The 15,049-nt window shown below is 39.6% G+C and overlaps 1 protein-coding gene across 5 annotated transcripts in view; it reads left to right on the top strand.

The window, feature by feature from the left end:
- Positions 1-15,049, top strand: part of plat (plasminogen activator, tissue) — a 63,686-nt gene that overhangs the window by 30,664 nt on the left and 17,973 nt on the right. For all 5 annotated transcript variants that reach the window (XM_053624824.1, XM_053624821.1, XM_053624823.1 and 2 more), the window contains 4 exons: positions 6,835-6,945; positions 7,038-7,212; positions 7,291-7,382; positions 8,927-9,101. In XM_053624824.1, the coding sequence (XP_053480799.1) occupies positions 6,835-6,945; positions 7,038-7,212; positions 7,291-7,382; positions 8,927-9,101 (553 nt within the window). The remainder of the gene's footprint in view (positions 1-6,834; positions 6,946-7,037; positions 7,213-7,290; positions 7,383-8,926; positions 9,102-15,049) is intronic.

Below are 15,049 nucleotides of genomic sequence, written 5' to 3'. Positions count from 1 at the left end.
AATTGTGTAGGAAACAGTGTCCATGAATAAAATGTCCATGAACAGTGTAGTCCCACAAAAAGTAACAACAAAAATAATAATTCTGAAATTATTTCACGTACATGTAGATGATGCGTACAGGTACTGTAGGTGATTGAAGTTCACAATATGAGAAGGCAGTTAGAAGAAGGGATGCGTGGTTTTGAAATAGACCGATAATATACAGTGACAAACAGCACATGATACTGGCACCCTTGGTAAATATGAGCAAAGGTGGCTGTGAAAAATTGTCTTTATTGTTTAACCTTTTGATCTTTTGTTTAAAAAAAAAAAAACACAAAAATACTCTACTCTCATTGATATCAAACAATTGCAAACTCAACACAGGTTTATCTAAAAAAAAAAATAGCTTCGTTAAATATAGGTGTGACACAATTATTCACACCCCAATAATTCATATGAGAAAAATATATTTGAAATATATTCCCATTGATATTTAAATTTTTTTAGTAGACCTGGTTGACTAGGAACAGGAAATAGTTCAACCATGACTTCCTGTTTCACAGGGGAATAAATATGAGGTAACACAGGCCAAATTTCCATAGTCATTCATCACAATGGGTAAGACCAAAGAATATAGCTGCGGTGTGCGGCAAAAGGTTGTTGAGCTTCACAAACTGGGAAGTGGCTATAAGAAAATAGCACAAGCATTGAAAATGCCCATTTCCACCATCAGGGCAATAATTAAGAACTGCCAGTCAACTGGAAATGTTATGTGTCAACCTGGAAGTAGATGTGTGTCTATATTGTCTCAATGCACTGTGAAGAGGGTGGGTCAAAAAATCTCCAAGGATCACAGCTGGAAAATAGCAGAAGTTAGTTTTTTCGTAGGGTTTCAAGAAAAAAAGCCTCTACTGTCAAGCGTCTTCAGTTTGCCAGACACTACTGGAACTTCAAATGGGATCGGGTGAAATGATCAGACAGAGAGGTCGCTTTGGCCTCCCCAAAATATTCATTAGCCCCCCTAAGCAAATCAATATATAAGCCAATACATTTTCTTTTTGATTTCTTTTTTTCGTCAATGATTCGATTCCATCGCATCTTAAACCTGTAACTGGACAATCACTAGGACCTGGGGGAGGCTGCTGTACATGGTACACACCTATTTGTCCGTGCGTTTTTCAGTTGACAGACACACATCCAGCGGCTTACCATGGGTACCTCCTGTTGGCGGATCTCCAGATAGTAAGCACTTTTACATGGACATTAAAAGTTCAATTACAATCTAGCTAAAGCAATAATTAGACTTTTTTAAATGTCATGTAAACGCTTTAGTCCAACTGAAATCGTACTGAAATCAAACTTCCGAAATCCGACTTGTAGCTCAACTTCTGTTGATTCTGTTCTGTTGGTCAGCGAATGATCCATGCACAACACAGTTTACTGTTTAAATATTTTATGTTGGTTTTATTAATTATACTGACCATATCACGGTTACAGTTTGGCAGCTCACTCGCACAATTGCTGCAGACTCACACATGGGCAGCGAGAGCGCAGAATGACGTGGCCACATGCCCCTCCTGGTCTTAAAGGGAAATTCTCCCAGATCATTACAAGAGGTGATGTGCAACACAAGGGATCGCACCAAACCGTATCAGTCATTCGATTACGCATGGTGCCATGTATACGTAGACAAATAAATAAGACTGTAGCTCAACTACACAGTAGCTCGATTATAACTGCCCATGTAAACGTAGTTAATGTAATTAACAAAGACTTTTTTCTAATGGCATTATATGACCTACATGTCTTCTCATTTCCCTCTCTCTATTTAAATTTTTCAATTTCAATTTAAATCATGCATTTATTGGCACATTTTTTAAAAACAATATTGCCAAAGCTTTAACACAAAACAAATAATGACAAGAAGAAAAATATAATATAACTACAATATAAAAATAACAAACCTCTCGCTTTTTCTCTCACTCACTCTCTTTCTCTCTAAATAAAATCCAAAAAGTATTTTGCTTACATAGTACAGCCGTTTTTGCCTTTTGTTGGTGTTGAATGGATGGGACAAAGTGGATCTTAATTTCTTTATTTTTATATAATTTAAGTAAGTCATGTGTTAAGTTTGTGTTAGAGATCAGGCTCTAACACAAATTATGAGACAGGTATACCTTGACCAAAAATAACCTTATTTCTATAGATTTTACACCCATTGGTACTCTACAATATACATGACTAGAAAGATGTTTTGATGGCTTTAAAAAAATTTGGGGGGAGTATGCCTAGACCCCCCTAAAAGAGGCTTAGGTGATTTTGGTGCACACAGAGAGGTAGCCATATGGAAAAGTACCTCATGTCCATGGGTAAATATGGTGGTGGCTCTTTAATGTTTTGGGACTGTTTTTCTGCAAGGACCTGGACATATTGTTAGGATACATGGCATCATGGACTCTATCAAATATCAACAGATATTAACAGTCCTAAATTAATAATAAAACTCACTTTCACTGGACCTTGTGGTTTCTATTACTCACTGCCTTTAGGATTATTATTTTACTTGTGATCATAATGTTTTAATTATACATTACAGATCTTACTCGCGCTCCCACTCTGTATCAGCGCTTCTACACTGCGCGTGATCAGCAACACCACCTGGTTACTAACAGATCACTTCCGTTATAATAAACAACAGAAGTTACACTGCAAGCGCACAAATACAGCATATAATGACAATAAACTTAAATTAAACTAAAGCTTTTAAGCAGCTTGCACCAGTTCCCGAACCCCTTGAACACAGTGGAGCATTTTGGATATAAACATAAGTTGGTCCTCGTGCATCAGTTTGATTTCTATGGTGTTTAAAATGCCCCCCTGCCTTAGAGGACTTGGAGATTACACACTTTCTTCCTCAGTCACTTGACGATTTCGCCTCCATCTGTTGGTGATTGAGGTCATGTTGGGAATAAAAGGTAATGCTGACAGAAAGTAAACTGAAGAAAGTCATTGTCGGTGACTCTGGGGGTCTGCTAATGCTAGCGTGCATATGACGTCATGCGCCGTCGCCTAGGAAGTGGCTTATACTTCCGGTTAGTAAAAGAAACCGCTAGTGTTATATTTGAGATGATATTACCTTTCTAAAATCCACAGACTAGACGATAGTACAGAGTGCATAGTGTAAGTGTATAGTACTTCATTTGGGACACAACTTTAGAATTTACTCTCCGAAGTATGTTTTCGGAACAGAAGTAACGTAATGAGTAAGCACACCCCTTGCCGCGCGCAGATCAACTAATTGATAATGAGATTCGTGACAATGATTTTCATAATTGATTATTATTGATTTTATCGATTAGTTGTTGCAGTTCTAAAATATAGGAGTGCAACAATTATTGGCACCCTTTTAGTCAATACTTTGTGCTACCTCCCTTTGCCAAGATAACAGCTCTGAATCTTCTCCTATAATACCTGATGAGGTTGGAGAATGCATGGCAAAGGATCTGAAACCAGTCCTCCATACAGAATATCTCCAGATCCTTCAAATTTCACGGTCCATGCTGGTGGACTCTCCTCTTCAGTCCACCCCTGAGGTTTTCTATGGGTTTCAAGTCAGGGGACTGGGGTGGCCATGGCAGGACCTTGATTTTGTGGTCAGTCAACCATTTTTGTGTTGATTGTGATGTACATTTTGGATCATTGTTCTGCTGGAACCACGGCCCCAGTTTAAGCTTTCTGGCAGAGACAGTCAGGATTTCATTGCATGATTCGATCCACGATGCCATGTATCATAACAAAATGTCCAGGTCCTCTGCGGAAAAACAGCCCCAAAACATTAAAGAGCCACCCCCATATTTAACTGTCGGCATGAGGTACTTTTCCATATAGCTAATTCTTTGTGTGTGCCAAACAACTTGTGGTGATGTAGGTGACTTCGGATTATAGTTTTGGAGACTTTCTGACCCCAAGATGCAACTAAATTCTGCAATTCTCCAGCTGTGATTCGTGGAGATTTTTTGGCCACTCGAACCATCCTTTTGGTCTGCACTTATATAGTGCTTTTTTAACCTTAACAGTTCCAAAACACTTTACACTGTGTCTCATTCACCCCTTCACACACACATACACCAATGGTAGCTGCCATGCAAGGCACTAACTTGCCATCAGGAGCAACTTGGGGTTCAGTGTGTTGCCCAAGGACACTTTGGCATGTGGAGTCATGTGGGCCGGGAATCAAACCGCCAATCCTACGATTAGTGGACAACCCACGCTACCACCTGAGCCACAGCCACCCACACAGCCTTATCCTTTTCACAGTGTTTTGAGACAATATAGACACACATCCAATTCCAGGTCGATTCATAACATTTCCAGTTGACTGGAACTTCTTAATTATTGCCCTGATGGTGGAATTCAATGCTGTGCTATTTTCTTATAGCCACTTCCCATTTTGAGACGCTCAACAACCTTTGGCTGCACATAAAAGCTACATTCCTTGGTCTAACCCATTGTTATGAATGACAAAGGGAATTTGGCCCATGTGTTATCTCATATTTATACATCTGTGGAACAGGAAGTCATGGTTGAACAATTTCCTATTCCTAGTCCCAGTTGTACTAAAAGCTGTACTAAAAAAAAGTTAAATATCAATGGGAATATACAGTACTATGCAATAGTCTTGCTGTACAGCAAAGATGTCTTCAAACATAATGAAATTAAATGTTTCTACATTTAAATATACTCTAAAGGGCAGTAAACAGAAATAAATTAAAAAGTGTCACGAGTTCCCTTTTAAGCAGCGCGCTGTGGAGCATGTGAGCGCGCATGCACGAGCCTCCGGCTGGGGCTCATGTGCTGAGACCTCCGACGGGCGCTCCGAGGTCACCCTGTTGACCCCGGGCTGGATCTCTGCAAGGGCTCTCCGGTGGAGTTTCTTATGCTCCCGCCAGCTGCTCTTGAAGCATTCATGAGAGCAGTAGAATGCTTCCTGGAGACCCAGTTTTTTGCAGGTAGGGCATTGTAGCTTGGTCTCCCTCCTGCAGCCCTCAGACATCGGTGTCGGTGCCACCTCCTCCACGTTGGCTGGAACCTGAAGCGGATCAGTGGAGGCTGACCTGTCAGTCCCCTCATAATAGAGGTTAAAGGGCAGGTCAGGCTGGGGCTGTCCATTGACTCTCCACCCCAGTAAATCCAGACCATGAAGCTGCCCTGGTTGCATGAACTCCTCCATAAAAAGTTCTGCAAATTGAGTGACATCCTGGAGGGCAGAGGACCCAGTGCTCACCAGCTGCTCCACAAAACCTGGACACCAAGAACCCGGGGGGGCGGGGTGGGGTTGTGTCACGAGTTCCCCTTTAAGCAGTGCGCTGTGGAGCATGTGAGCACGCGTGCATGTACACCTGTTTTTCCCTTGTTGACAATCGTGACATTTCGACACGTGCATTTGTTTATGTTTCTGTTATGTCTCCTCCCCGTTCTGTCATTGGTTGTTGTTTCATGTGTGTCTGAATTGCCCTCAGCCGTCAGCAATTACAACGCTGATTATGTCCGCATATATACCACGCGCCTCCCAGCACGCAACGCGGAATATTAGAGTAGTACAGTTAGAATAGATATCACGATAGATAACCACAGTCACAGTTCATAGTTTCATGTTTAAAGTCATAGTCATAATCCATGTCATGTTTCATGTTTAGGTTCGTTAGTTTAGTTCACGCTGGTTTCTCCGCTACCAGTCCCTCGTTGTAGTTTAGGTTTCATGTTTTGTATCTCGACCCTGTTTTCAGTGACCGCGACCTTGTTTCCTGCCTAGCCCTGTGTATGCCTGTTTGCCGATCGCCGGACCTCTTGCATGTTTTGGATTACGTTTTGGTTCACGTTTTGGATTTGTCTGCCTGTCTCTCTTTAAATAAAACTGTTGTTTAACCTGTGATTGCATCCTACCTTATCTCTGTTGCGTCACGAAACGTGACACAAAGGCTATATTTTGTGTGTTGACCATTTGCTTTTAAAAAAATTTGTAGTAGTCCCGGGTACAATTTGTGCAGTTTTATAAGGAAATTAGCTGGTAAGTTTTACTGAGCATCTTGCAGCACCAGCCAAAGTTCTTCTGGAGCCTTTCACTTTCGCACTTACTTCTTATTTTTGCATTTTTTCCCAGCAGCCTTCATTATGTATTTTGTCTGAAAAGTGGTCTCTTATGTAATATGCTGATTTCTTTACTGATCTGTACTGACTCGATAATGTAGAAGTCATAAAATAAAACAAAGTTTGTACTAAAAAAGGGTGCTTATGACTTGTGCACAGTACTGTACTTACTTTAATATATTTTTCTCATATGTATTCAAAGGAGTGCCAATAACTGTTGCACACCTATATTTAACAAAGATTTTTTTTATATGTAAACTTGTGTTGTGTTTGCAATTGTTTGACATCTATGAGAGTGTTTTTGTGAATTCTTTTGAACAAAATATCAAAAGGTTAAACAATCAAGACAAAGGATATTTACCAAGGGTGCCAATATTAGTGGAGGGTACAGTATGTTGGTCCTGTCAAGCCAGTATAATAATAATAACACATAATAGAAATCTGTCAACAACCGTATTGCCATAGAGAAAAAAGGAAAAGTGTTGAGAGCCATTTATTGGGGCTTCAGTGCAGCACAAATCTCAAAATGTTTACCAAAATGTACAGGTTTTACATCACCCATCTCCGTATTTCCTTTACAGATATGGTCACAGGTATGCAGTTTTATTTTGTTGTTTTTTGATTAGCATGTTCATTCACCATCGGAATGTGTAATGCGCTCTCGCTCTCTCTCTCTCTCTCTCTCTCTCTCTCTCTCAAAATTAGCTTGTTACGTATCAAGATGTTACAGTGGTGGCACATGTAAGGAGGCAGTGTTCTCCAAAGACTTCATATGCCTGTGTCTGCCAGGATTCACTGGACAGCAGTGCGAGATCAGTTGAGTACAAACTGACACAAACATTAAATAGCAATTGGAGCCTGAACACTGTAACATGATACTCACTGAACTGCATTATCCTTTTTCTTAGATTTGAATGAGAAATGTGTGAGTGGGCAGGGCTCTGATTATCGCGGTACTTGGAGCATCTCCAGCTCTAGCGCTGAGTGTATCAATTGGAACTCAACCTTACTCAGAGGAAAAAAATTCACAGCCAGGAAACCAGACACAAGAATCCTTGGACTAGGCAATCACAACTACTGCAGGTACTCAGACAAAAATGAATCCAAACAAAAAAACTTTTCCTGTTGCTGATTTTTTAAAATAACAACTGTGTTTTTCAGAAATCCAGACGGGGACTCTAGACCATGGTGCTATGTTTTTAAAAAGTCTCAAATTGTGTGGGAATTCTGTTCTATGCCAAACTGTACAACAGGTGGGACAAAGACACACACATACACAGTGGATATCAAAAGTCTACACACCCTTATTAAAGCAGCGGCCCAGTCCCAGTCAAAGAAAAGCAGCCCCATAGTATGATGCTGCAACCACCACCATGCTTCACTGTGGGTATGGTGTTCATTGGGTGATGAGCTTCCTTTTTTTTTTTTCAAGGAGGGTTATTTAGGCAGGGCTTGTATGTTTTTTTTTTTGTGAGAAAGGGCTTCTGACAAGCCCACCCTTCTTGGTAGTATCACTGTGGTGTCTCTTTTTCTCAACTTGTTGATGGTGGCCTTAAATGTTTTCTGTGGTACATGTAATGTTTTGGAAATTATTTTGTACCCCTCTCCTAATCAGTAACTTACAACAATGAGATCCTGTACATGTTTTGTAAGCTCCTTGTAGACTATAGCTTCAGATGAAACAAGAAAATCCATGAGAAACAGCTGATCTTTATTTGGGGTTAATTGGAATCACAGTGATGACAGATGTATCATAATTATTTTTGAAAATAATTTGAAAGTGATGACTGGTTAATTCTGAGCACAGTCACATGCCAAATTATAAAAGGGTGTACACTTGTACCACCAACTTATTGGTTTTTCTTTTTTCCATAAAATGTTTCTATCTGTTTTTCATTTGAATTTTTTGGTTGCTTATATCACATTAAAGGTGGAAAAAACATAGGACATTATTTATCTTGGTTTAATTTTTTTATTTAGCAAAAACCTGCAGTTTTAATGGGGGTGTGTAGGCTTTTTTATACACTGCACACACATTTGTTTTTTCTATATGCTTAATAAATGTTTAATTAGAACATTTTGTAATGTGGATTGTACTGTGTCATTAATATGATGGTTGCAAGACGCAGGTAATACACTTTAAATAAGAATTCAGGGATGCGTCCCAAACCCCATTCTATGCAGTAAATGCCAAAATAGCAGTGACACCAATGCTTTATTTTAGTATAGTAGTATATGGTTTGAGACATGCCCCAAACCTGAGGCTGGAATTATCTGCTACCATTATATCCGCAGTATTACAGAACTGTTTTGTGAATACAAACTTAGAGCTGATCACTGATGCAGTGAACTAGCTGACTAACTTTAGCTAGCTAGCTCAGCCTAGAAAAGGCTTTGTTGAAGGGGAAAGTCTTCTTTAATTTATATTGCATTTGCCTTTTCCATACTTGAAACAGGACATATCTGAATTGGATATGACGTGTAAACTTTTACAGGATTTCTAGGGCAACTCAGAGCAGCTCAATAATAATTTATGTTAGCAAAATAATTTTTTTTAAAAAGAACAATTTTGCAGTTACAGTGTGTATACTAACATCATTAATCAGTTGTTTCAGCTTTAATTAACAGTTCATCTGTAATCATTCTACATAGTATGACTGAAATAAAGGCTTAGGTACTACAAACACACACTTATAGAGGAGCACACAAACCCAGGGTAAGGATCCGTGTCAAAAGGAAACAAGCAAGAGCAAGAAATCTGGTGCACATGCATGACACAGTATTGTTCTTCTCTTAGACCCTATACTAGAGTGTGTACAGGGATTTGGTCAGTCCTATAGAGGAACTCAGACCATCAGTAAAAGCAACTCTAAGTGTCTGCAGTGGGACTCACCTGCAATCTACCACAAGTTTTACACAGCCTGGAGGCCAGATGCCAGACAGCTGGGTCTTGGCAGCCACAGCTACTGCAGGTAAGTAAACACACACACACACACACACACACACACACACACCCACACACACACACACACACACACACCCACCAGGTTCTACCTTACACAAATGATATCTGAAAGGACTATATTGAAAATGTACTGTGTTTCTTAATCAAAATGTGTCATACATAGCAGATACAAATATAAAACATGAACCCTATCACATTTGTAGGGCAGGATACAAAAAAACAGGCAAGCACCACAAAAGGGCTAGGTAAACAGCAAAAAACATATAGAGGCAAAACAGGTCATACACAAAAGGCATTCCTAGGAAACACGTCTTAAGACTTACAGTTGCAATCAAAATTATTCAACCCCCATTAAAAATCAGGTTTATTGTCAAAATTTACAGAATTTCAACTGTTAAATTAAATGAACTGAGAGTGTTAGCTTCAGGCTAGACTGACATTTACAATCATGTGAAAAAATAAGTACACCCCATGGAAATTGTTGGTTTTTCATGTTGTTGGTTTTTCTCAAGCAAACATTTGATCTTCTTTGAAACAGTGCCTATTAATAAAGGTGATAGACTATCAAATGACATAAAATTGACATTTTGTCATCATTTTCACAATTTAAATTAACAAAAAACAGAGCAGTCACATGGAAAAAAGTAAGTATATCCTTACACCTTCACACCCATAAAATTAGAATCAGGTGTTCAAGATTGGGTGCCAGTGATTAGAACCTGCTTAGGGAGCACAGGTGGAACCTGTATTATTTATACCCCTCTCATATCCGTCACGATTTCCCCTCACACTAGCACTGTAGCACGCTTCTGGGTTTTACAATGGCATTGACTTTGTTTACTTTTCACACATGTGCATTTGTTATGATTTCTGTACTGTCTCCACCCCTGTATTGTCATTGGTTGTTTCCTTTATGTGCATCATTGTTCTCAGCTGTTTTGTATTTCATCTTTGATTTTGTTTAGTATTTAAACCCCTCTTGTCTCATTGTTCATTGCGAAGTATTGCGTGAGTGTATTCACCATACCAAGCCGTATTATATTGTTCTCGTGTCTGGTTTTTTGATCTCGTTTCTTGTTTTGTGCTTTGCCTTGCCTGATTCATGTCTGTTTGCCATTCACCTGACCCTTTGCCTGTTCTGACCATGCCTGTGTTTCACGATTTGGATTTGTCTGCCTCTCTCTCCTATAATAAAGCTCTTATCTGCACTTGCATCCATCCTAACCTACATACATGACAATATCTAGTGTATCATGTTCCCTTTGCTGTTGAGGTGTGTGGTGTCATCATGCCAAGATCTAAAGAGTTCTAAGGCTTCAGAAAAAAGGTTGTAGATGCTGTTGTGGATAAAAAATGTCATAAAATAAACATAAGGGAGACCTAGCGTCCAGCAAAGGGGAGAAGAAGAAAAGACGGGCACCTAGACACATAGAAGCGGGATTAGGCGGACATTGACAAATTGGAATTACACTTTAAAGATCTTTAAGAGCAGTAGTAGTCAAAAAAGTCAAAAAGAGGTATACGAGCTGAGCTGAGGAGGGCTAATACACACACACGCTCGTACAGTCAAGGGCGGGCAAGTAGACACAACATACACACACACTCTCTCTTTCTCATACACACACATGAATAACTTTAATAATATCTTATAGTAATAGAGAAACTCTCTATAAAAAACAGAATAGTAGGATATGCAGGACAGTAGAACTGTAATGATATTAAGAAGTACAGTAAACCGCTTTTTAAGTAGTATAAATATATATAAAATAAGAAATATAGTGCAAATATGAAAATAAATTATAAACTAGAAATACAGGAAAATGTAAACTTACTCATGACTCAAATGGTGAGGGTTCTTGTCTCGCAAGGAAGGCCTTAATTTTAAGAAAGAACCATGAGGAGCCATTTATAAGGGTGGCTGAGTCAAGCTGCCCCCCCCCGCGAGATAACAGTAAGACCAAGGTCACTCTAGATTGTTTAGTCTTGTCCACTTTCTATTTTACGGGTTATTCAAACTCTCTGGTTTCGATTCCCTAGGTAAATGAAAAACGAAGTTTCTGATGCCCTAGGTAACTGAAAACTCTGGTTTCTGATTCTCTGTGTAATTCAAAACTCTGGGTTTTTATTTTCTGGGTTATTAGAAATGCCTGGGTTCTGATTTTATGTGTAAATTAAAACCCCTGGTTTCAATTCTATGTGTAAGTGAAATAGCCCTTTGCTGGAACATAAGAGTAAGGTAAATGAGCTCTTTTTTAACCCTATTGGTAGTGAGATCATAGTCTTCTTGAAACATCTGGGTTATTTAGTGTGTAAATACAGTATAAATACTGGAGCTTAAGCTCAGGGTATTGGGATCACTTCTGAGAATTCTCATCGGTGTGGATCTCGTGTGGTGGAATGGAACAATAAAGCTGGACCCTTGCTTCTTCTCACTCACGGCTGGTGTATTTTTTTCTATCTCCAACTGGGCTCAGAGGTAGATGTGAGTATTGGCTTCTATGTTGAATTTTAAGTGTTTTTGGGTAATAGGCTAAATTTGAGCCAACAATGCCTATGAGTCCTGCAAGGGATTTAAAAAGATCTCCAAATTATTTTAAATCTACAAATGGTGCAGATTTCAAACAACTGCCAATTTGTCCAGGACTGGCCGCCCAAGTAAATTCAACCCAAGAGCAGACTGTCTGATGCAAAAAGAAGTCTCCATGAACCCCAGAATTTCATCATAGTAAGTCTTGCAACTGTTGGTGTCAAAGCGCATACTTCTACAATCAGAAAGAGATTGCCCAAATTTGATCTGCATGGGCGGCGTGCCAGGAAAAAGCCTTTGCAAGACTATAGTTTGCCAATGAGCATATAGGCAAAGACCAGGCCTTTTGGAATAATGTACAGTAACAGCAGACATGTTTGTCGCAGACCAATGACAGCTTTTTAGGAGAAGCTCATACCATCTGTGAAGCATGGTAGTGGAATGTTATGGTTTGGGGTTGCTTTGCTGTCTCAGTGACTGGACAGCTTGCATTCGTTGATTCAACTATGAATTCTGCAACTTATCAAAGAGTGCTTGAAGATAATGTGAGGCCATCTGTCAAAAAGTTGAACTGAAAGTAGACCTTTCAACAGGATAATGATCCTAAGCACACTAGAAAACCACCAAGGAATGGCTCAAAAAGAAGAAATGGAGGGTTATAGATTGGCCTAGTCAAAGTCTGGATTTGAATCCCATTGAAATGTTGTGGGGGGGTTTGAAACAGGCAGTACATGCAAGAAACCCCTCAAACATCTTGCAGCTGAAAGAATATTGCATGGAAGAAGGGTCAGAAATTATTTAGGCTAAAGTGGGCAATACTATCTTCTGAGGCCAAGGGTGTACTTACTTTGTCCACAAAAGAATATCACATCTATTGATATTTCTGTTGAATAAAGGATTTAAAAAGGTAATTTTCTTGTGGTTTTGTTCAAGTATATCAGTTTTATTTATAGGCACTGTTTCAAGGATGACCAAATGTTTGCTTGTCCAAATATGTCCAAAAAATCAACAATTTCCATTGGGTGTACTTATTTTTTCACATGACGGTATGTTAAGTCTTTTGCCTGCCAGACACGAGATGTGAATTGAACCCCATGATCGGACACTATATTCTTGCGGAGGCCATACCATCTAAAGAACTCCTTAAACAAGATTTCTGCTGTTTCCATGGCTGTAGGTGATTTTGGCAGGAGAATGAGGTGACAGGCTTTTGCAAAAATGGACTTTGATGGTGAGAATGGGAGTGTCTCAATCGAGGGCTTTGACTGTTAGGGGACTGTGAAGGAAACAAGAGGCACATTTAGTTATTTTGCCACGGTCTCATCCATAAAATTTCCTGCTGCTCCAGAGTCTATGAGGACAGTGAAATCATAATATTCTGACCACCGTGAGATTTTAACATGTAATGTAATGTGTTGGCTTTCAGTCATGGGGGTAAGTTGATGGTTCATGGTTCATGGTTGATGGTATTTGGAGTTCTAGGAGCCAGGTTTGAGGTTGCAAATAGCTCTGAAATTAACTTTATTACCACAGTACAAGCACAACCCAGATTTTCTGTGGCGTTTCTTTTCCTCAGGTGGGAGGCCAACTTGAGCAATTTCCATGGGCTCTGTGTGGGTGGCAATGGGCAATGAGTGAAGGGTAAGGCTGGTGCATGGACGGTGTGACCTAAGCAGATTATTGGTATGGATAACCAGTTCAATGAATTGGTTAAGAGAGAATACCATATCCCAGCATTCCAGCTCCCTCTGTAGCAATTCACTGAGGCCTTGTATGAAAACAGTGCTGGCTCGTTCCACTCATTCTCTTCTCTGATAGATCAGAAGGTTAATGTATTGGCTGCAGACAGTTTTTCTTGTTTAAAGTGAGAATAACCTCTCACCACTGTCTTTACCTGACTCCTGAGTGGTTGGAAGATGTTCAAAGTCTGCATAAGAATGGGTCGGCATTGTGGAGAGGCAGTGGCCCAGGTGAGTTCTCTTCCGGTGAACAGCATAAGCACTTGGCGTAATTTATCTGCATTTCTGAAAAAAATTAGATGCATTGGCAAAAAGTGAGATGGCACATTTCATTAAAAAACCTAATTTATCCAGGGGAGCCATCATATTTATCAGCTAACAGAATGCATTGGGAAACCACATCAGGTTGGTGGAGACTGCCACATTACTCACATTTTTGGGCATTGTTTGTGTTCCCTCTTTATGTGGGATCCTCTATGGTGGAAGACATCAGCTGGAGGCTTTGCTCATATTCGCCCAGGAGTTGACCTTGGGAGGCAATGGCTGATAGCAGTTCACACACTGGATCCACTTTGTCAGACGAAGCTTCTGTAAAAAAAAAAAACAGGGCTCGGGCATGGAATGCCCGAAGCAAAGTCCATATGCAAAAATGTATTAAACAGACACATAGTCAAAAACTGTCCAGGGTCTTTACCAAACAACAAAGTCCAGAGAATAAACATAAAGGCAGGGCAGAGTACAACAATCCAGGCAAGAAGATCAATAACAGAACCAGAAAAGGGGTAGGCCAGCAGAGAAAAAACACAGCGTGGCATAATAGGTCATACACAAAAGGCAATTTAAAAAAATGGCTCAGATCTTACAAGATTGAAGATAAACTGTACAGCTTCAGGTACATCTAAATTCTAGGTATCTTTTATAGCAGTTAACCAGGAAATGAGAATAACCATCCCACAAATATGTTTTTTAACTATTAATTTAAAGTCACAGACGTTTGTACATTTGGAGGTTTGATCTCTTCATAAAAATTAAGCATTCATTCTACACATTGAAATCCCCAGTGTTGAATTAACACCCAGAGTGTTCATTTGTGTCCAATGGACTTGTATAAACACTGTAGGGTGTAAATTCAACATACTGGGTGTTAAATGAACAGTGGGGATTTTTGCTGTGTAGCTGGTGGTAAGAATGGAAGGCCTGGGATGTGGGTTGGACGGACGGTCGCTATATGCTTTTGCAACATGTCTGATTTAATGTAAGGTGTGTGTTACTAATCAGGTGAGTGTGAACATGAGAGTCTTTGGGTATTCATGGCTCAGACAGTAGTTCCAGCTGTAACATGAATGGCTGGTTTATATTAGTGTGCTCGTTTTTTTTGTTTTTTTTGTTTTTTTTTGTTTTTTCCCAGTTTCATTTTTATTGAACATTTCTGCTGTACATTTCTGCTGAACATTTCTGCTGAACTAAACATTTCTGCTGAGCTAAACATTTCTGATGAACATTTCTGCTGGACATTTCTTCTGAACTAAACATTTCTGCTGAACACATCTACCAAACATGTCTACTGAACATCACCTTTTTTCTTCTCTCCTCCCCTCCCTTTCCCAAATATTCCATTGAGAAGAAGAAAAAAACAAACAAATTGAGCAACACACAGCAGTAAACATTCACAGGTTTTTTTTTCTTTTT

The sequence above is a fragment of the Ictalurus furcatus genome, chromosome 5, assembly GCF_023375685.1.
Source record: "Ictalurus furcatus strain D&B chromosome 5, Billie_1.0, whole genome shotgun sequence".
Taxonomy (NCBI): Eukaryota; Metazoa; Chordata; class Actinopteri; order Siluriformes; family Ictaluridae; genus Ictalurus; species Ictalurus furcatus.
The sequence above is the reverse complement of the archived record's forward strand: the minus strand, read 5'-3'. Positions and strand labels throughout refer to the sequence as shown.